Raw genomic sequence first — 24117 nt, 5'->3', positions numbered from 1 at the left:
AAAGCAGTACTGCACATGGCAAGAAGACCTGTCCTGGTTTTAGTAGCAGCAAACATAGAAATGATCAAGCTGACATAAAGTCTCTTAGCTGTTATTTATGTGCAAGCTGGAGAGAAGACACACTTATTCATTGGAACAGTATACGTATTTCAGTTGTGTAGCCATATGTGTGTACAGACTCCAGAGAAAATGAGAATGACTGGAAGAAAAGACTCAGAAAAAAAATCACAAACAAAGCAATGGACTGAACCAGAAAGAGAAAAACCCACCAATTACTAAAGATAAAAACCACAAGACAAGAACAAGGTCAAAAAGGATTGCAAAGTTCAAAATCAGTAAATATCAAATATGAATTGACAAACTTAAAGCGTAAGGAGGGTTTTGACATCCAAGTAATTCTAATAAGAAAGTAAATCCAGAAGACCCTTTATCCTGTTGAATAATGACGGACAGGCTCACACCCTTTCTGGGAAAATTCTGGCAATTTAGTGCAGTTGAAAGAAAAACAAAATGGTGGCTCAAAAATGGCCCAAATTGAAAATTAAGTTTAGAATGAAGCATTGAATCGAAAAACAAACAATTCCATCAGATTCCTTGGTGTCAAAAAATCCCCATAATGAAATGTAGCTAGCTCCATACTAGAGCCAGGAAATTGTAAATATACAAAAAGTCCCAGGATCCTGATTCTATCAGGTTGATATATGAAGAATTTGTGGAACAATACGAATACTACTGAGAAATGCATAATTCAGCAATAGATAAAAAAGTGTCAATATATAGCTGGGGAGGAGGGTAATTTCTGCTTTGAACTCCACACAAAATAAATTTTGTGTCAATTCCAATGATTAACCATAGATGAAATTCATACACTTCTCATCCTTCCTGAAATTGAAGTACTGAAACTGAGTTAACCCTTCTGCATATATATACTTTACACAGACACTCCTGATGAAGGCTGTACAACCAAGACAAAGTGTCTTTAACCTTCTTTTATTTCACCATGGAAATAACCTTTAACCTGTTTTTTCTATATATTGTCATACACTTATGCTTGGGAGACAATTTCAAGGCTTGTCAAATTGTAATTCTATTTGTAGTCTGTAATTCTTTTAAGTGTTGGAGCTCTCTTGTAATGCTTCTCCTCTCCTTCCCTCTGCAGATCCAGAAACCAACATCTCATAGGCGCATGACATCGCTTCTGGTTTCGTGGCTCCTTGACCCACCCCTCACTGCCATCTTTCTTCAGTCTAATGATAGACACGTATCTGTGGAGATGTTTCTCTCACTACATGTTAATTCGTGTTTATTATTTTGTTTTATAAAATGCAGGGGTTTGCTTGAGGGTGCCCCAGACCTTCATATGTGTTCTTTGTTTCATTTACAATTAATATATATATATACATATATTTATAAATTATTATTTGGTTGACTCCTTTATCACAGGCAACTTAAAACATTGGAGATACAATTGGATAAATTTCACTTTTGTTTTTCCAATTGGAACACAGTCAGGTGAAATAACTTGCTCATTGTCATATATTGTGAGTAACAGGACATGCACCCAGAACCTCAGAGTCTGACGTCCAATGCCATAACCACTACACCACACTGCTTAATGACACTAATTGTTTTGTATACTGTACCGTATATATCTTGTGAAAAGATAAACAACACACAGGTACAGTGTTGGGATCTGTTGTGAACTCCCTTTTTAATAGTGATAAAATTGTTGCAACTACAGTACAATTAGTGAAAAGGACTGTTTGGTTTGTATTAGAGCTTCTTCAGCCAAAAAGAATAGCTTCTGAGGAGCAAGGATCCATCTCCTTCAATTGCTGGTCTGCAAATGAATGCTGATATGTGGTCCAACCATCTCTTAAAAAGTATGCAGGGGGAAGGGGTGGGACTTTCAGAGTCTGACAGGAAATAATGTCAGAGTTCTTTCACTCTGGATTTAAAAAGGGGAAATGAAACTAATAACTGTGTTACACCCCGTATCCTACCTGCATGGGGCCAGAAAGCAATTGCTGGGCAACTATATGCATATACAGTATATACATACAGTATATATATTTGTCCCCAAACACAAGCAAAATCTTCCTTCTTCACTGTACTTTCCTAAACATACTGAATGCTTCCTCTGCACTGTCATGTATTGTGGATCATCTCCTCTGGTTACAGCCTTTTGTAGCACAAATTATGGAATACTTTGAAGCCAGCATTCTAGCTGCCAAAATCTCTACCTTTTTATATTCAGCTCTTCAATCCTTTTAATAACATGTTGCATGCTTCTGATTCCACATGTTATATGAGTCTTTGGCCCATCACTTTTATTGTGTGTCAGCTTCAGCTATGGAACAGTCATGTGGTGTCTCTTGCCTGGCACTTTTATTGCAGCACGAAGCTTCACCTGTGCTTATAGTCAATCTTGTTTTTGCTAAGTTCACAGCCTTGGTTTTGACCCTTATAGATTTTTGACCTTTTGAACTTTTGACTTCACTTCTGCTTTGTGGTTGCCTGTTCTTGACTATGCCTACATAGGCTGATTATCTGTTTTATAAATTTTAACTTTTAACTACTGACATGGCTCTTCCTTTAGCTATTAAAAACACCTATTTTAATTAATGGTTAAATGTCTTCATTGGCCAATCACAATTTCTATTGTGCTGTAGACCCATTTGTTGAGATTGGTGGCCCCATTCTCAAGGTGGCAGTTCTCCTAAAAGCTGTGGAATAGGTAAACCATGCTGAAGTGTCTGGGCAGCAACTATGGTGTAAGACTTAAGGAAAAAGGTTCTTTCCCTTTAATTCTAAGCCCTTTATTGAATTTAAATATATAGTTACAAATAACCACATCTCCCATAGACAACATAATTCAAACATGCCACTGACTAGAGATCCTTTGGTGGTGATTCATTCTTCAATTTTCACACTGTTGTGCTTAAAAAAGCAGAGGCTGCTGTTGCAGATAGATTAATGTCTACTTTCAAATCCACTGAAGTCTTCAGCCTAGCCCCCTCAACCTTTTACATTTTACACACAATTCTTCTGTCTGTTCCTATTCAATCTAAATAACAATGTCTATACATGCTGTATAAGGCTGTCAGTGATTGAGCAGTCAGTTTCATGTGGATAGCAAATTAAGTTCAGTTTATTTCAATTCAGTTATTTTTGTATAGCACCCTTCATTGAGTTCAGGCACAGAAAGCTGTGGCAAATTCTCAAGTAAAATACAAGTACAGTATAGATTAAACTAATTACTAAATAAAGAATTAGTACATATTTGTTAAAACACAAAGAGAATTAAGTAGAAACTGATTACTATTAATGTAAATATTTGTCCACTAATTACAACAGAGGAGATCAGAATTGTAAAAGAGAAAGTCAAAGACAAAGACAGGGTCCTGGAGACCTCAGCCAACTGGCCACCTTCCCCCTCCTGGTTTTGCATTGTAGTCTATACTGACCGTCCAATCTGGTGACAGAAACTTTCAAGCTGATGATTTTCCTTTATCTGAGGTGACATTTCCATAGGCAGGAGAACTGCTTGGAACTGGAACAGTGGCACCAACTGCCAAATCAAGATACAGAGAAAAGAATTGAATAGGATTAGTATCAGTTTATAAATATGGTATTACTTACTGTATATATCTGTACAAATTACCAACAAACAGCAGTATGCACAGCTAAATAGCAGCTTTAGTCAGGATATGATAAATTAAAATAGTGAGGCTTCAGTCTGGATTTAAAAGCCGAGATTGAAGGGGCATCTCTTATATTAGCAGACAGAACATTCCAAAGCTTTGGTGCTGTATAACTTAAAGCTCAATCCCCCACTGTTATTTTTATTAATCATTGGCATCATAAGTAGGCCGGCATCATGGTATGTTATTGTGTGTTCAGGATTGTATGTAACGATAAGCAGGACCCTGGCCATTTAAGGCTTTATATGTTAAAAGCAGGATTTTGCAACCTGGCCTTAGCTAACTGGTAAACAGTGTAAGGAATTGAGAACTGGAGTTATGTGCTTGTACTTTCTGTATCTTGTAATAATTCTTGCAGCAGCATTTTGAATTCACTGAAGGCTGCATAAAGATGATTTGAACAGCCAGGGAGTAAAACATTGCAGTAACCAGTCTTACTAGAAATAAATGCGTGAATTAATTTCCCTGATTATGCATGTTTACAATATTTCTTAGTTTTTCAACACTTTTAAGATGTAGAAAACACATTTTAGATAGTTTTGTAATTTGTGTTTTAAACAACATGCTGGTGTGAAAGATAATGCCTAAACTGTGAAATGATTCAGTGAAACTATTGGTGATTGCAACCGAGATAAAAAGTGACAGAATTTTGTTGTGGTTATCATCATGCCCTCCAATAACTAATATTTCTGTTTATTCTGAATTAATAGAAAAGTAATTCTCATCCACCCACCCCTTTAACTCAATAACACATCTAATTAAGGACAGCATCAGAGAAGCATCATTTGGTATAAAAGAAAAGTAGAATTGGGTGTCCTCTGCATATGAGTGAAAATTAATGTTATGTTTTCTAATGATAGTTCCTAATGTAAGCATGTAAAGTGAAAACTGTAAACTCCCAGGGCTGAGCCCTGCAGGACACCATATTTAACTTCTGAGTATAATGACAGAGTATTTTCAGCACATTTCTGTGCATACTGGAATTATCTGATAAATAAGAACTAAACCAGGCAAGGACAGTGCCAGAGAACCTAGTGCAATTTTCCAGCCTGCATAATGAAACAGAATTGTCAATAGTATCAGACACTGTGCTTAAATCTAATGATAAAATTAATGTGGAATTTCCTTCATCAGAGGCTATCAGAATGTCATTTACAACAGAGGTCAGTGTTATTTCTGTATAAGGGAAGCTAGGCTGGAATTTCTCAAATAAGTTGTGATATATAAGAAGACTGGAGTTCAAGTGGCAACTCATTTTTTAAGTATTTTAGAGAAATGAGTCTAAATTATTAAGCATATGTAGGTCTTGCTCTGGGTTTTACTGCATCAGGAACTTCATGGTCTGTTAGTCAAGTCAGTTACCCTCTTCTGACCTGCCCATTGTCATTTCATACTGGTAGGGAAAGTCATTTCCACAGGGCTTTAGTGTGGAAATCTGAAAGAATTTTTAATTTTTTTTTTACAGTAAACAGAACATAGTACATAAGAAATTTGACAAATGAGAGGAGACCATTCAGCCCATCAAGATTGTTTGATGCTAATAGCTAAGCTGTCCCAATAACACATCCAGGTTTTTCTTAAAGGTTGCCAAGGTTTCTTCTTCAAATACAGGAAGGCAAAGTAGTGGTTAGAGCTGCTGCTTCTTGGACCCAGCATCCTAGTTTCAAATTCTGTGTGTGGCTACAGTTTGTTTTTAGTTTTATGGGCCACATTCTCCCAGTGTCTGCTTGGATTTGCCTCCCATGGCTCCAGTTGTATGAAATGGCAGCTCTGTATTGGACCCGTGTGAGTGGATCCTGTGATGGGCTTATGTCCAATGATTCTGGGATATATTCCATGTCCCCACAAGTCTGAACTGAATAAGACATTTTGAGACTACATATAGTATTAGATACTATATATAATGTCATGTTTTTCTCGTCTGGCTCCCCTGTCTCTTTTTTCCTGGTACTCACTATTTACTTTCACATGTACAGTCAAATACACTCACACTAAGGGAAATTCACAATGGTTATGTTATGTAATTATGCAGTCTGCATGTATTCTTGGCTTATGAGTATTCAAAGGAAATTCACACAGAGAATGGGAGGGATTTTACACAACCTTCAAGTTTAATAATGAACCTCAATATGAAAGATAAATGGTTGCAATGCTAAGGCTACAACACCATGCTGCTCATTTTCTTATGGTGTCTTTAATTAAATTTCAAAAACTATATTAAGATTGCATCCCAGAATAATCCAGCTATTCCCACATGAATGCAAACTAAAGTGAAACAGTTAAGGTACTGTGATCAACAGATCTTTCTTTTTTTATGGAACCTTATATATTGAACACCAGGACAATTATACTGCATGTTGGCTTCACTATTGTGTTCTTCATGTGCTTGCACATTTAAACTGTGCTTTACTGGGGTGACTGATGCTCCATCCACAATACTACTACATTAGTCTGTTTTTGCTTTCCATCCTTTTCATTCCCAAAAATGGAGACTTTTGAAAATGCCCTCCAGAGCCATATACTTTTGATGCAGCCTCAGCATTGTGGCATGATGGGCGAAAACACAGATTTTCAAAAATGCAGACTCTAATTGTGCTCTGATTTAATAAAGCACAATTAAGTTAATAAGATTCAAGATAAGAATTTTTTTTGATAACTGTAAATAAAGTGTCACTGTTTTTTCTCTTTAATTTGCTATATAGCATTTATTCTCTATCACTGATTGAACTTGGTCATGAACTACACAACGCCCAGGGCTCAAGGTTGTGCCCTGAACTGAAAGGAATGGGGTTTCACATGTTTATAATTTTGCTGTTTCATCTAAACTTTGAGAGTTGCATACAAATTAAATGAAATGTTTATATAATCTGCGAAATATAGATAGTATACTGTATATGGATGTGTTAAATGATTAGTATGTTCTAAAATTTCTATACTATGCACATTTTCAAATACTGAGAGGAATCCTGTATCCTCGCAGTGAACCAACACAAACATGAGAGTCACATTTCAACTCTAGACAAGGAGAAATTAAACTAAGTAACTAAGTCTGCATTTGGGTATATTGGTGGGTGTATAGTTTGTGTCCAAGATGCAAGTCATCTCATATCCTAAACAGTACATAAACTCACTTCCTGTTTATAGGGAATATGATTTTTATTATTGTTAAATGTGGGACCCAATCCAGGTGGTTCGGCGTGTGGTGGGTGTGGAAATGCGCTATCAGCCCATGCTCCTTAAATGTGTTTTAATTTTCTTTCTTATTCTTATTCTGTCATTCTAAGTTGTTTTGCTAATAGCATACTTTTGGATGATGCTGTACAGAACTGTGACTTTTACCTTTTTATTTTTACTTGAATTTTTGATCTCAGTAAAAGAAGCTTACCTAACCACAGAAAGGAATGTGTTAGTAGAGCAAGCAAGATGAGAACTACGCTAGCTAAAATGAATCTTACAACTGTAAAAGGTGCAGTCTGGCAATGTGAAAAGGTTAGAACCTTAAATGGTAACCTGGTCTTTATTCTGGACTTACCCCATGAATAAAGGCAAGGTCCATGAACCAATTGGATATCTTTCTGCATGCACACCTTGTGTACATGTACTGATCATGGCCTATCAAAAAGACAATGGACAGACGGGGGATAGGGGTGTTTCTCACCTTTGCCCTGAAAAGCTTTTAAAAGTCAACAACTTCAAGTGAAACCAGGAAGTGGGAAGAATGAAGATCAGGAGATTCATACCATGCAGAAATGCAAGAGAAGTGTCACACGGCAACCACAACTTTGAGTGTCCTGTACAGAGCTGTTTGTGACCACTCCTAACAATATTCAGGATGTGTGGTGAGATTTTTTCAGATTTATTTACCTTTCTTTACTTCTGTTTTTGGCATTTAAAAAGTGTTAAATCTAGAAAGAGTGAATAAAAGTTTGTTACCTGCTTCCCTTGCTTGCTCTAGTATTTGCTCTTTCTTGATATCTGGTGTATTAATGAAGAAAGACAAGACATCCTCTAATAGGAGAAGTGAAGCACAGTATCAGTCACTCCTGGATGAAGATGGATCTGCCAACCCAGCCGCAAGTGTATTGTCTTTGCGGGCTGTGTCTCCTTCTAGACCAAGTGAGTGCAAAAATAACAGAACTAGAGCAGAGGTGGAGGACATCTGTGTGGGTCTACATAACAAAGAAAAGTATTTATGTTTTAGTACAGGGTCACCCCAAAACTCTTCCATGATAAAACACTGTCCTCTTTACAGAGAAGAAAAAAACACAATGGGCATTAGCCCACACACCCACATAGAGGTCTTTTCATTCAGTTAACTATTTGGGCTTTTGGCTCATATTCCATTTGGATAAATTTACTTCAGAGTTACTTGTGTGACAACTGCAGTTAAAAAACTTACAATTCTGTGTACTGAGCAGCAAACCATTGTGGAACAATTCTTCTTCACTGTTTATTTATTTAGTTTGCATTTAATTCAGTACACCAGTTTTCTGCCACATCTTTATCTGTATGCTTCAACCATTAATATTGATTCTTTTCACATTTTGTGTCTACCACACCTTTCCACTACTATCTATATTACTTTGTGAATGTCAGCTCAGTAAGCAGCCTTCTGCATGCACCACTTCTTAATTTAAAGTTGCTGCATTATAGAGCCCTCTTGGTTTAAGTAGGCTACAATTTTGCATTAGATATATTTCCTTATTTCAGCTGCGTCAAAAAATATTGCAGTAATTATGATTTAAAAGCCAAAGATCTTTGAACTTTAAAATCAGTTATACTGGATGTGTAACTTTGGCTAATTGACTCTTCTTACTTGCATTGCACTGCAAACCCATTTCCGGGTAATACAAATTTCCAGATAAAATATATATGTAGCATTATGTACTAAGTGAAAAAAGTTATTTTGAAATGAAACACATTCTCTTTTACAATGTTACACACATTTTTGGAGAACTCCAGGGAGTTCAGTATATGTGATTGGGATGTGGTTTTCATTTTTCATTCATGTTTCAATGCATAGAGTTCCCCTTCTGGGAGGCAAACCCCCAAGAAGTGGCATGGCGTCAGGGGCCAGTATGCAATTAAATTTACTGTTTGACTGATGTGGCATTTAAATAAAATCGAATGGCAATGTTTCAAGGAAGAACTTGGACATAGAGATATGGAAAGGCCAATCTGCCACCCACTTACTTTCCCTGGAAATTGATTTTAGAAGAAAAGTACGTTTTCCTTTTCAGATGAGTTCCTGGAATAGGTTGGGGAGTTTTCATTAATTTGTTCAAATTGAATATCATATTATTGACATATGACAACCGTACGATATTTCCAGTCAGCACAACATAAACATACGCACACAGGGATTCTTTTCTGGGAACATTCATAACAATTTGGCTGTGAAAAGTTCAAAAAAGACTAAAAACCAGTAAATATCATCTTGTCGGTAATGAAGGGTTAGATTATTTTAAATCTAGGAACATTATTCTGGTTATTCAGTTACAGGCAATTTTGAAAGCTTTAGGCGAAAGGCAGGCATCAAACCTGAATGGGACATCAGAAACCATACATGTATGTCCAGTTAAATAGAGCCAATTTAGAGAGGCTAATATATTTCAAATATATTAGCATTGACATTTGGATATGTAAGGAGGGCTGTTAAATCTCAAATTAAACTAAAGCTTTATTTTTAAATATTGCTTAATGGTTAGGCAGACAACCCACCTAATAAAGACCCTTGAAATAGTACCCCCACACTCTGTGTGGTACCCATCATAATTACATGGTGTAATACTCCAGTTGTTGCAGCTCAGTTCCAATGGTATGGCCAAAAGTGTGGTCCGATTACTCTTCTAAACAATAAAATAAGAACTAAACAACTAAATTACTACTATTCTCAGTCCTAACAGGTCTCTCTTCACTATATACAGTATATTGTATATATTAGCAGTGTAACAACTCACAAAATTCATGGTTTGATTATATGTGATATAGTGCTGCCATGATTTGATTCAGCAAAAACAAGGAGGGCCCTAATAATGCATCTTACAGTTTCATTTTAAATTTAAATTGAAAACAATGTGCATTATAAAAGTCGAACATTTGAAGTCTTGGAACAACAGTGTTTTGTCTGCCCTATTCAGAGGAGCCTTTCAACAGCACAAAAGAAAAGCAGTGTTAAAATAACACTACAAGCAAAAACAGGAAATATCATCTCAAATCAACAACCACAACACTACATTGTTCTCATTGCCTTGAGAAAAATCGGTATATCGATTTTACTTTTTTGATCAGTGCCTTATTTCAAAGTGGCTTGCAACATCAGAGATACAGTTGGTTACATTGCATTTGTTTTTCCAATATGAGCACTGGCAGGTGCAGTGACTTGCTCATGGTTGCACAGTGTTAGCAGCACGATTTGTACCCTCAAACTCAGGGTTTGAAGTCCAAAGCCTTACCCACTTCTCCACACTAGCTGCTATCTAACTATCTGTTGGAAGTAAAGACCTTCTTGCAGTGACAATGTCCCCCGTGATAGGTAAAGCCCTTGTATTTGGGGCACCACTATTGCATGCTGAGCCAGCTTTCTAATGTGAAGATATAATTGCTTTCCACCATTCACTATATAAGATCATGTCATCTTCAGCATTTCTGGGCATTGTACTTGTTATCCATTTCCTAAGCCATAAACAGTTCCCCAAACCATTCAGCCATGGCTGACTTCTCCTCTTGTGTCAGTGATGCTAATGGCTCCGCTATTTGGCCCTATGTCTTTGTTTGGATTCTGAATAAATAAAAACTAAATATTAAAAGGTGTAAATGTAATAACACAACTAGTCACAATAATATTTAAATTATAATAAAGATGTAAATAAAACATATTTTGTTGATACAGTATCTCTTCCTCAGTGTTCACTGTCTCTTTGGTGATTTCATCATATCATCCTATCATTTTAAGGTCCTTAATAGACTTTGAGAGATCTGGCTCAGTTGCATTGCTATCAGAGATGCTAGATCAAAGACATGTGCAAAACCTCGTATATGTGGCCCCAGACCAGAAAGTACTGCTGCATTCAAAATATTTTTGGCATTGTCAGTGGTCACAGTGGTTGCATTAACTGATGCTAGATCCCACACTGCTGCTGCCTCTAGTCAGTCTCTGGCCAAATTTTCACTGCTATAACCATCAACTGGGTGCGTGTCTGAAGCAGAAAGTGATTAACTTCTCCTGCTCTAAGGTGGTGTGTCGTGGTATTCATAGCCCCCTGATGTCCAACACTGTGTAAGTAATAGCCACTATTATTATTTTCAAGCTGAACTTTCGTCTTGTTCTACAATGAAGGGATTTCTGCAATACTAAAATGTCAGGAGGATGGAATGGTGTAACATGGCTGAAGCACATGTAACATATTTTTGAATCCTGCATTCTTCACTAGCAAGTAGGCTCTCATATCTGCCACTGTCAGGTAAAAATAGCAATCCTGCAGTAATTTATTTATCCCAGATTCAATCCATGAGGGAAAAGGATGCCTAAATGTCATGGAAAGACTTGACTGAGGCACTTCATGCTTTCTTCTTCTTCCATCAATTGACAAAAAAGGGTGATGTCTGGGCATACTAGTGGACATGTTTGTGGTATTAGCACTAATATATACTACTCTCATTTTACATATTTGACATACTGTCATTTTTGGATTCACCACTTGATGCCCATCGCCAATATAACTTACAAGGAATCTGAAATGCTCCCAAATACCAGACCTTACAGATAACAGGGGAGATTCAAATACTTGTTTGCTGTCAACTGTAGCCAATGTTGTCTACAACAAAGTACACTAGCAATTCAGAATGAATCTTTCTCTTGTCTATCCAGTTCCATAGTAAATCATTAAAGAAGGGGTTTCAAAATATACATCACATAATACAAGAAACACTTTCCACACTGTATGTGTAAAACATATTGTTCAATTCACTTTATTTCAGACTGAGAGCCTCATATCAAACTTTATAAAATGATATGGTATATCATTACACTCCTAATATATTAATTTTGTAGTGCTGAAGAGCATTTTTGCAGTGATTTCATTGCTTTTGTTTTTGTAGTTCGCTATCCTTAGAAGGACAACTTACCTTTGCCAGACTAGAATGGCTATTGTGTGACTGTGGAAGGTTAGTTCTTTTCATAGGCTCCCCTGTGATTGGCTGGATTCATTATTCCAATGACGCTCCTTCTTTGAATAATGGAATGGCAGCTCATACTGCTGCTGCTGACTCACTGCTCATGTCATCTCCAGGTGACGCAAGAGTCAGTGCCATTATTATTTATAATATACAGTATATAGCACTACCCTCAGCAGACAGTCACTTTCTATAATTCAATTTTTGGTAATGCAGCAGGAGCATCTGTTGACCTGGCCTTACAGTTTTAGTCTGCTTACAGGATAGAAAACACTAGAAAGAATAACTCAGTTAAAAGTGCCAGAAATTTCTGGATTTATGCCATTTCATTAGTAAGAAACTTAAGACATGCTTACTAGTACTTTATTGTACCACATTCTGTTATGCTCTGGAGGAGTACTCATCTTGCCAGGCTTTTACCTTTTAGTATGCAGTGAGTTATTCTTGGAATGAGAGATTCCTTACACTGATTATGAGGACAATGTCATTGAATTCTACTGAGCAGAGCTGGTGGAGGGACTGCTTTCTTCTCTGAGCCAGGTTTGATTCTGTGGCTAGGCTGAATATTGAACTTCCCTCAACTTTTCCTGTTCCTGTCATGTGTCTGAAATAAACTACGAGATTACAAGCCCCTTGTGCAACACACAATCAAGAGTAGCCTACAATACTGCATACTGCTATATATAGCAAATAATAATATATTGTAAAATGATACAAGGAGTACAGATAAAGGTTTGGGGTATCACCTTTGTGACCCTTGTAGGTTGTACATGGGATGGATGGGCATCTCGACCAGGAGAGGGGATGGTTCCTTACCCACAAGGGAGGCTCTTAGACGCCAGACAGGCATCCTGGGCAAGGTAGAGAAAGTTGCCAGACACGAAAGAGACTTCTTGGGTAAATGGACAGACATCCCGACCAAGAAAGAAGATTTCTTACCCAGTCAGGAAGCCCCAGACGGATGCAGAGGGGTCCCAACTGGAAATGCTTGCAATATCTTCCCTGGCCAAGACGAAATGAAATGACAGGTAGGGACTGGCTGTTCATTCCCCTTGGACACTAGATGGCAGCAGTCCTTGATATCCGCACCCATTTGGGAACCAGAAGGGAATGCTGGGATTTGTAGCACAGCAGCACGGCCCTGCTGCTGTCCGTGGATGTTGTAATAGGGTGCTACAGGGAGATATACTCCCTTCTGTCTGGGACTTCCATGTGACCTGGAAGTGCTTAATAAAAGGGAGCTGGGAGGAATATGAGCAACACTCAACTGGAGGAGGGCAGTGTGGTGGAGAGAGGAGAGGTGAACTGGACTAGAGAATATATAATAATAAACACCCTTTGGTTTGAACCCAGGACTGTATTGGGTCTTTGTGTTTGGGGTTTGGGGCTCATTGGTGACCCAGTTCTGACACACACCATATAATTTAAAAAGTTTGAGGCAAATAAACACACAATTAATTGCACAGATGTCTTTGCAGACACAACTCCAAAACAAGAACTGAAGCAAGTAGGTGGGTTTCTGGGTTATGAAGATAGACAGCAGGAAGGAGCAGGTCGAGGAGGACTTAAATTGGAGACGACATCAGTGATGGAAGGGCCATCAATCACCCAGTCTGAAAGAGGGAGAAAGAGAGAAAGCATCAGAAAATAGCGTTTTCAAGTATTCATCCCTTGGACTTTTTCACATTTTATTTTTATACAACATTGAATCAAAGTGGATTTGTTTTTTTTTTGATAATGCCAAATTAATTTGTAATTAATTTACATCAATTTGTAGAAATTTGCTTTCACTTTGACATTACATTTTTTTTTCTCTTGATCAATATTAAAAAGCCAAATAAATGAAACTGTGGTTCAAAGTTGTATAATAATAAAATGTGAAAACATTCTGAGAGTCAATTCTTTTTAAAATCTTTGTTCAATCTCTCTTTTTTAAAGAGCAAACTCCTCAGCACAAGTGCAAAAATGTAAAACATTTCCATTAGAAATATTGTTTAGAATATTACTCAGATATTACCTGAGTTTATCACTCAGCCATACAGTAAAGTACAGTGTTATTTGTTTGTTTTTTGTTTTCTATTTAAGAGCCACTTATTTAATTTTCTTTAATTCATCCTTTTCTCCGAATTTCTATTCTCAGATTAATTTTATAAAGAAAAACCATAGTGAATTGGTAGAAACCCAGAAAATCAATCTGAAATCAGTTCATGAGACTCAGAAAAATATTAACTAACTCCAGAAAACAGACCACACTCATATTATATGCAATTATCGAGCCCTCCTGTAGATTTCCTTTATAAGTTTCTTCTTTTTAATTATATTTAAGTAAATCTCAATATGGCACTCAAATGTTCATTAAAAAGACTTTCTGAGAAAATATAAAATGTTCTTGGAAGATATCTGCAACAAGTTATTGTTCCTTTGAAAGCTTGTGAAGAGGGCTTGAAATAATAAATTTGTCTTCTTCTTTTTCTTAATCTTGCTGAAGTAAACTGAGGAGTGGTGGTTACTGACATGAAACAGCTTCTGGCTGCAGTCTGGAACCTGATAAGCTCGTGTCTTAGTTGTCAAAGCACAAGCTTGAGTGTCGAGTTATCCATGTAGACTCTCCATTCTCAGTTCCTTAAATGAAAGTACATTAATCCTTGAAATAAATTCCAGTTAGGAAAAATTGAACATAAAAGCCATTTAGTCATTTCAGGTTTATGTCCAGACTGTTGCCATGTGTTGGCCAATTACGTGAGTTACACATAAAGCAGATCCTTTTCACACTTGCAGATTAGTTCAGCCTGGGATTGCCTTTCGCAAGTGTGAAAATTAACCAGGCCCTGAACTAACTTATCAAGTAAGATAATGAAAAGCCACACCCAAATGCAACAAAAGCAAAACAAATATGTTTACAAGAAAATAATCAAGCAGGTGTAAACTAATGATTTTTGTTCAATTTTGAAAAATATCTATTTACTTACAATGAAACTATCTGACATTCTGCTGTTAAAAACCATTATTTTATATAAGAGCCAATGAGAGTGACTTGATGGCTCCTACTAATTATTACATGATGTCATTCTATCCGTTACATCTTCTTGATGTATTCAGAATCTCACAGAAGACATGTGTAGAAGACATGTGTGAGGCAGCCAATTGACAGAGAAGCACACTGTAGTTCATGGTGGCAGAGTAGTGTCGTCATTGCTGGCCTGTCAAACCTCTCTGGGATCTTGCATATCACTTATTGTATATAGCTACTTTACAGTCACAGACACAATTTATTGTGAAACGTACTGATATAACATTAATTATATTAAGTGAGCAACAGCTACAAAGGAAACTAATGCCATGGAAGAGCAACCTAAAAGCAAAAGATATGATGATAAATGCAGAGAAAAGTAGAAGAACTTGATAACAAGTGGCAATTGTGGTTTCAGATAGATGGAAAACAACTACAAACGTGTCATAAATTAACAACTGGGAGTAAAACTAAGTGAAGATGGAAATAAAAAGGATAAAATTAGAAACAGAATGAACTAAAGTATACTATTCAAATAACAGCACCACAATATGGAAGAAAGAATTAAGTATAAAAGCAATGATGCATCTATTTAAAACCTTATATGAGGAAACAACATTTTATCCTGCAGAATCTTGGCCAATACTAGATTAACAAAGATCTAAGATAACATCAGTTGAAATTAAGCATTTAAGACAAGTGGTAGATATAAGAAAAGGAGACAGGGAAAGAAATTAAATAATCTGTGAAGAACCTGAAACACAACAACTCGTAGAAATCATAAAAATAAAACATCAGAAGTCATACGGACATACAGTATAATAAGGATGAATGATACAAGGTATTTGAAATAGGTGTTTGAAATGAAGGGTGAATGATAAAGACCTCGGGGAAGAAATAGAAGGGTATGGGAAGAAAACATCAAAGAATCATCCAGAAAGTGAGAGATTACCATGGAACAAATGGCAGAATAAAATAATAAAAATAATATCATTGGCTTGGGAGAAGATAAAGCAAGTAAGTACTTACTAAATACTACATTCTGTAACACAAGGATGCTAGAGGAGTAAGAATTAGAATGAGTGTAGAGTAGTGAACTTTCTAAAAATGGAATATCTGATGATTGAGACAGAAAAGATAAAGTTTAGAAAGTGATGCATGGCTTCAGATAGGTGACTGCCCTTAAAGTGGCAATAATCCCTAGTTATACCAGGAAGAGAACTGTAAAGTTGGAATAACAGCCTAGAGAAGTAGTGTCTGTCACAATCAAATTCAACATAAAAGTTGTTCTTGTTTTTATTATCATTCATCGGTGGTTTAATGAATTAATTGGTTCACCTTGAGGATAACTTGATATACTGGAAGTCTGAATTTTTTTTTTGATTTCTTGAGCCAAGTGTAAATTTTACCCTAGGATGCTGCCACAACATATGTTTTATTTTAAAACTGTTTCAGGGTTGACTAAGTTGAAATTTCTGGATCCATTTGTAAATCCTTATATTTCTATTCAATTAAAACACTTGGCAGAGCATTACTATTCTATAACAGAGTGACCAGATGTGCTTTATTTCCTGCTATAGTCCCATATATCAGCCTCAATCTGCTTGTCCAAAGGTATTCTTTGAATATTATATCAGCCCTGTATTTTTGAAGTTTCTACATTTTTAGCGCACAAACTTATGCTGACATTACACCCTGCATTTTATTAAGGATACTACGTTTAATCACAGATCATGTCAGTTTTATTCAAGTGTGAAGGATTGCCGGCTTTTTACTCCGGCCCTCACCCCCAGGCCGCCAGGAGGAGCTCTCCCAGCAGCGTGGACGTGCCCCGAGTTCCAGCAGGGCCTCATGGACTATGTAGTTTTTATACACAGCCCTGCTGGATACCTCGGGGACCACCGGGAGTCGCTGTAGGGGGGCTCGTGGACTCTTATGTGCCCTATAACCCAGGAGTACGTCAAGGTCACGTGACGGGAAGGAACGAAGTGCTCCCGGAGCGAAGAAAAGAACTGTTTACCCTGACCCGGAAGGAATAAGGAACTGTGGACTAGTGGGTAGGAACCACTTCCAGGTCAGGGGGTATAAAAGGATTGTGGGTAAGCCCAGACACTGAGCTGAGCTGGGAAGTAGGGTGGCGAAGTGTCTGGGCGAGGAGGATTTGTGATCGTGAGAGAATTAATTGTGATTTATGAGTGTGGAGTGGATGGTGCTTTGTGCACTGTACAGAAGAAAAATAAAGAAGTCTTGTACTTTTATCCAGTGTCTGAAGTGGTACCTGGGGGTGTTAGAGGTGGCTCCACGCCTTTACTGCTACACAAGGCAGACAAGATCTAATGAATTAGATGCCCTTTGACATTAAAATTTATGGGCTGAAAACAATATTATTATCATGTCAGTGTGCTGGGTAGCCAAATACTCACTTTACCCATCTTGCCATATACAATATTACTACATGAGGAAAATGCAGCCATCAGACAGAGTAGACAGTGGGGAGCTACTTCAGCAACCACCACTTGGATGATTCAAGAACAGTCATTTTTGCTCCAGCATGCTCACCACACATTAACTATTAGGTGGTGAAGAGGTGAGGGAGATAGTTAGTCAGAAAGGGACAGGAGATGATTAGGGGTCAGAAAAAATAAGTCCATGATGGGCTGGGTACACCCTACTCTTTACTAGGGGTGTCCATGGATCTTTTACAACCACAGAGAGTCAAAACCTTGGTTTAGAATCTTATGAAGAATGGCTCAATTTTTACAGTAAAGATGTCTCATTGTCACTGCATTGGGGCATTGATATCCACACACACACGACAGGATAAGTACCTCCAGATGCAATCACCAACACCTCTTTCAGCAGCAGCTCAAATACTGGCCGGCCCAAACATGCTTAGTTTCCGGTGGATTACCTGTTCTGAAGTGCTGGTGGTATGGCTGCTGGCTGGTTATACAATATAAAATGGTGGATGACTACAATTTCAGGTGGCAGATATACAGGGGTAGGATTCAAAAGTAATGAGCCTTTGTTCAAAAAGACAAATTTATTGAGCAAATCGGTACAACTAATTAATAGTCATCAAAATAGGCACCTCCTGCATCAATACACTTTTGTAGGCGGCTTTTCCATGACTCGAAGGCGTCCACGTAGGCCTGTTCCGGGATGGCTACAAGGGCTGCCTTGACATTTGCTTGGATGTCCTCGATCAAGTCGAAGCGTTTTCCTTTCTGCGCTGATTCTAAGCGCGGAAACAAGAAGAAGTCAGAAGGCGACACGTCCGGACTGTAGGGAGGCTGGGGGACCACCGGAACGTTCACCCGGGCCAGGTAGGCGCTCACGATGAAGGCGGTGTGGCTGGGCGCGTTATCGTGGTGAAGCTTCCAGCTGTCCTTGATGTCCCTTCACTTGCGCGCGACGCTTCTTTTCAGCCTTTTCAGGACTCCCAAGTAGTAAGCAGCATTCACGGTCTGTCCTTGCGGGACAAACTCGTAGTGGATGATCCCCTTCATGAGCATGGTCTTTCGTCTTCAACGCGTACCGTTGCTCTATGAACTTTCCATTCTGCCGTGTAACGCACTACCGCACAGGGGTTCCTGTCAAGGCCAATCGGAGCTCCATTGCGTTGTGAAGCCAACACCCACCGTCGCCGTCGCTGGCAAGTGGGGCGCGCGGTGAGGTACGTTCGCGTCAGAACAAAATGAGGCTCATTACTTTTGAATCCTACCCTGTACAGTAGATGGAACAGAAAAAGCAGTTTATTTGGAGTTGTTTGCCATGGCTGACCTCTGTATCGTCCTACAGGTCTGCACAGATTTAGTGTGCAGGTTGCTCTATAGGACCACATTCTTTGCTCTTACCTTATATGTCTGATGGCTACACTGTGGCACCTCTGCAGTAACCATCAGACACTTCCCAAAGTCAAGCAACTACTGAGATGGTATGGTAGCATCCAGGATGAGTCAGGCTTATAACAAGAGAAATTTCTTAGTTCTGTACAGTTTGTTTTAAAAAGGTTTAGTGAAATGTTTTTAAAGGAACAAATCACAAAAATTCTGAAAAAAATCACACACGCAGAATAAAAGGCAAAAATGGAAAAAAGATTTCTTCTCTGTTTCATTACACAATCTTAGCTTTCTCCTGTTAAACTTCAGTTACTTTCTATACTTAAAAGTTGTTACTTTTCTACGGTAAACTTACATAGGCTTCACTTTAGTACATCAGTGCGTTCAGTATGTTCAACACATTCAGGCTGATCATGAACTGAACTAGTCTGTAGTCAGATTGACAAGAAATAATTAAAATACTCTATTTACAGCTTAGCTTGTAGGAGTTATAATATAATCTCCCATTAACTATGTACTAATATATAGGCAAACATTTTAACATAAGTTAGGAAATCTTCTTCTTCTTCTTTCGGCCGCTCCCATTAGGGGTTGCCACAGCGGATCATCTTCTTCCATATCTTTCTGTCCTCTGAGTCTTGCTCTGTTACACCCATCACCTGCATGTCCTCTCTCACCACATCCATAAACCTTCACTTAGGCCAGTGGTTCTCAAACTGTGAAGTAACAAAAAGGAGGGCACGAAGATGTGAAAAAAAGAAAACAAGAATCGAAAATATAAAAATTACATCTATTGAAACCAAAACAAACTAACTTAAACTACATTCTGATACTAGAAAAATAATATAGAGTTAGATAATGTCGATAAAAGTTAAGTAGGAATAATAAAATATGCATCTATGATATATCACTAATTAAAAAAGAACAAATTGGTATTAGTGGGCTCCTTTCAAAAAAACTTTAGGGGGGCGCGATTAAAACTGTTATGAAAACTCGGGTCGCAAATACTTAAAGGTTGAGAAATGCTGACTTAGGCCTTCCTCTTTTCCTCTTCCCTGGCAGCTCTATCCTTAGCATCCTTCTCCCAATATACCCAGCATCTCTCCTCTGCACATGTCCAAACCAACGCAATCTCGCCTCTCTGACTTTGTCTCCCAACCGTCCAACTTGAGCTGACCCTCTAATGTACTCATTTCTAATCCTGTCCATCCTCGTCACACCCAGTGCAAATCATAGCATCTTTAACTCTGCTACCTCCAGCTCTGTCTCCTGCTTTCTGGTCAGTGCCACCGTCTCCAACCCATATAACATGGCTGGTCTCACTACCGTCCTGTAGACCTTTCCTTTCACTCTTGCTGATGCCCGTCTGTCACAAATTACTCCTGACACTCTTTTCCACCTATTCCACCCTGCCTGCACTCTCTTTTTCATCTGTCTTCCACAATCCCCATTACTCTGTACTGTTGATCCCAAGTATTTAAACTCATCCACCTTCACCAACTCTACTCCCTGCATCCTCAACCATTCCACTGACCTCCCTCTCATTTACACACATGTATTCTGTCTTGTTCCTACTGACCTTCATTCCTGTCCTCTCTAGAGCATATCTCCACCTCTCCAGGGTCTCTTCAACCTGCCCCCTACTATCACTACAGATCACAATGTCATCAGCAAACATCATAGTCCACGGGGACTCCTGTCTAATCTCGTCTGTCAACCTGTCCATCACCATTGCAAATAAGAAAGGGCTCAGAGCCGATCCCTGATGTAATCCCACCTCCAACTTGAATGCATCCGTCACTCCTACCACAGACCTCACCACAGTCACACTTCCCTCGTACATATCCTGTACAACTTTTACGTACTTCTCTGCCACTCCCGACTTCCTCATACATTACCACAGCTCCTCTAGAGGCACCCTGTCATATGCTTTCTCCAGGTCCACAAAGACGCAATGCAACTCCTTCTGTCCTTCTCTAAACTTCTCCATCAATATCCTTAGAGCATACATTGCATCTGTAGTGCTCTTTCTTGGCATGAAACCATACTGCTGCTCATTAATCATCACCTCACTTCTTAACCTAGCTTCCACTACTCTTTTCCATAACTTCATGCTGTGGCTTATCAATTTTATTCCCCTGTAGTTACTGCAGTCCTGCACATCCCCCTTATTCTTAAATATTGGCTCCAGTACACTTCTTCTCCACTCCTCAGGCATCATCTTACTTTCCAAGATTTCATTTATCAATCTGGTTAAAAACTCCACTGCCATCTCTCCTAAACACCTCCATGCTTCCATAGGTATGTCATCTGGACCAACGGTCTTTCCATTTTCATCCTCTTCATAGCTGTCCTTACTTCCTACTTGCTAATCCGTTGCACTTCCTGATTCACTATCATCCAACCTCTTCTCTCTCTCGTTCTCTTCATTCACCAGCCTCTCAAAGTACTCTTTCCATCTGCTCAACACACTCTCCTCGCTTGTGAGTATGTTTCCATCTTTATCCTTTATCATCCTAACCTGCTGCACATCTTTCCCAGTTCGGTCCCTCTGTCTAGCCAATCAGTACAGGTCCTTTTCTCCCTCCTTAGTGTCCAACCTCTCATACAACTCATCATACGCCTTTTCTTTAGCCTTCGCCACCTCTCTCTTCACCTTGCACCTTATCTCCTTGTACTCTTGTCTACTTTCTGCATCTCTCTGTCTATCCCACTTCTTCTTTGCCATCCTCTTCCTCTGTATACTCTCCTGTATTTCCTCATTCCACCACCAGGTTTCCTTTTCCTCCTTCCTCTTTCCAGATGTCACGCCAAGCATCCTTCTTGCTGTCACCCTTACTAAATCTGTTGTAGTTTCCAAGCTGTCTGGTAACTCTTCACTGCCACCCAGTGCCTGTCTCATCTCCTCCCTAAACTCAACCTTGCAGTCTTCCTTTTTCAACTTCCACCATTTGATCCTTGGCTCTGCCCTCACTCTCTTCCTCTTCTTGATCTCCAACATCATCCTACAGACCACCATCCTATGCTGCTTAAATACACTTTCTCCTGCCACCACTTTGCAGTCTTCAATGTCCTTCAGATCAAATTTTCTACATAGGATGTAATATATCTGTGTGCATCTTCCTCCACTCTTGTACGTAACCCTATGTTCCTCCCTCTTCTTCTCTTAAAATACGTATTCACCACAGCCATGTCCATCCATTTGGCAAAATCTACTAACCTCTGACCTTCTTCATTCCTCTCCTTGACACCATACCTACCCAACACATCCTTGTCTCCATTGTTCCCTTCACCAACATGCCCATTGAAATCCGCTCCAATCACCACTTTCCATCCCTTGGGTACACTATTCATCACTTCATCCAACTCACTCCAAAAATCTTCTTTCTCACCCATTGCACACCCAACTTGTGGTGCATATGTACTAACAACATTCATCATCACACCTCCAATTTCCAGCTTCATAATCATTACTCTGCCTGACACTCTTTTCACCTCCAAAACACTCTTGACATACTGTTCCTTCAAAATAACTCCTACCCCATTTCTCCTCCCATCCACACCATGATAGAACAATTTCAATCCACCTCCAATCCAGCTGGCCTTACTCCCCTTCCATTTAGTCTCTTGCATGCACAATATATCAACCTTCCTTCTCTTCATCATATCTGCTAACTCTCTCCCCTTACCAGTCATACTGCCAACATTCAAAGTTCCTACCCTCAGTTCCACTCTCTTTACTTTCCTCCTCTCCTCCTGCCTCCAGACATGTCTCCCCCGTCTTCTTCTCCTTCTTCGGCCAACAGTAGCCCAATTTCCACCAGCACCCTGTTGGCTAACAGTACTGGTGGCGGTCGTTGTTAACCCGGGGCTCGACTGATCTGGTATGGAAATTTGTATTGTTGTCTGCATATTGATTTGGCAAAAATTTACACCGGATGCCCTTCCTGACATAACCCTCCCCATTTATCTGGGCTTGGGACCAGCACGAAGAGACACACTGGTTTATTCATCCCCTGTGGCTGTAAGTTAGGAAATACTTCTATCAATTTCATGTAACCTAACTCTCAAATGACTCTTACAGAGGCAATGAAACTCTTAGAACAAGTTTGTTACCATAGCACAATATGTTGCACCAACACAAGTAATTCATGCCTGGATGCACAGCAGTGTTCAAATAATATCCTATAAATTATATAAACATTGCAATAACTGCTGTTTTGTGGTGTTTTAAGCTTGACAGTGATACTAAGATTAAAACTTACATCCACAAATTTTTTCTAAACGCTTTACTCAGCAATTGGCCATGCACAATTGGAGCCTAGCCTTCCAGCTTTAACACAAGGCATTAGGTGTGTCATTCTCAAATCCACATTCTCTAACTGTTTACTGCCAATTGATATATGTTATGACTTGATAATTATTTTGAATTTTTTATAATTAGTTCTTAGGCTTTAAAGTTCATCGTTGCATCATTTTGAGGGTTTACAAGGCCAAGGAATTTATTACTAAAATGCATTTTTTATTTAGCAACTTTTAAAAATCAAAAATTAATGAAATTGTTCAACTGTAACAAAACATTTTGATTGTATTGTGGGTGCTGCCATTGTTGCTCTTTGTTTGACGTGGTTACCAAACAGTTGCTAGGGAGGGTCAATAGCAATTGTGAGGAGCACAACAATACCATGTCAAAGGTATAAAGATCAATGCCATACACTTCCTGATTTCCAAGTTTTGGATATTACTGGTCTGCACCAAAATCTTCTTGTGCAAAAAATCAGAGTACATTTAGGTCTGTTGAATCCATTTCTGAAATTGGAGTTTCTGTACCACAATCTTTTTCTGCAAGATATCGGATTCAATGAAAAATAGATTTAAAAAAACAGTTAAGTTTTTTTATGGTATGAATATTTTTCATGTTCAGAACATAATCTTCCTAATGTTCTTAATGGTAATTGATGTGGATACAACCCAAAATCAAATATATGCTGCACATTTTTTTGCTCTCAATCAGTATTTTCTTTCTTTCTTTGCATTCCTTCAAAATAGGCAAGAATCTGTATTTAAAAGGCTAGAATGATCCCTTTTTATTGTTGGGAAGAGAGAAAGTTGCTGTTTAGATTGGTTTGTATAGAAATATACAGGTTGGGTTGAACAATCCACTGTCTTGACCAAGTAACAGGTAAGCAAAGTGTAAAAGAGAACATGAGAACAGTCCCTGATGAACATGGGGAGAGGTTCCACCAAGACATCACTCATATGGAGAAAAGTTAGAGTGAAGAGTGAAGTAAGTCTATGTTAGCAGACATTTGTTGGTCATTCCACCTAGACACATCTTCCAAGAATTATGAGAGGAAAAAAACTAAGGAGCGGTCACTGATGAACG

At 38.6% G+C, this 24117-nt stretch overlaps 1 protein-coding gene across 1 annotated transcript; it reads right to left on the bottom strand.

Moving 5' to 3' along the window:
- Window positions 1-3491: 3491 nt before the first annotated feature.
- Window positions 3492-22731, bottom strand: LOC127527100 (uncharacterized). The gene is made up of 2 exons (XM_051924732.1): window positions 21959-22731; window positions 3492-3571 (listed from the first exon to the last, which is right to left on the bottom strand). Exons 1-2 carry the CDS (start codon window positions 22695-22697, stop codon window positions 3492-3494), a joined length of 819 nt encoding a protein of 272 aa, XP_051780692.1. The 5' UTR covers window positions 22698-22731.
- Between the last annotated feature and the right edge of the window lie 1386 nt (window positions 22732-24117).

This window comes from Erpetoichthys calabaricus, chromosome 3 (genome assembly GCF_900747795.2).
Source record: "Erpetoichthys calabaricus chromosome 3, fErpCal1.3, whole genome shotgun sequence".
Lineage (NCBI taxonomy): Eukaryota > Metazoa > Chordata > Cladistia > Polypteriformes > Polypteridae > Erpetoichthys > Erpetoichthys calabaricus.
This window is presented reverse-complemented; position numbering and strand designations above follow the sequence as displayed.

Excerpts from the sequence above, each read along its gene's own strand:
- LOC127527100 (XM_051924732.1), bottom strand. The coding sequence starts at position 22,697 with ATGGGGAGGGTTATGTCAGGAAGGGCATCCGGTGTAAATTTTTGCCAA. Across the intron at positions 3,572-21,958 it reads CAAGGAGAGGAATGAAGAAG|TTGGTGCCACTGTTCCAGTT; the intron begins GTCAGAGGTTAG and ends TTGATTTGGCAG.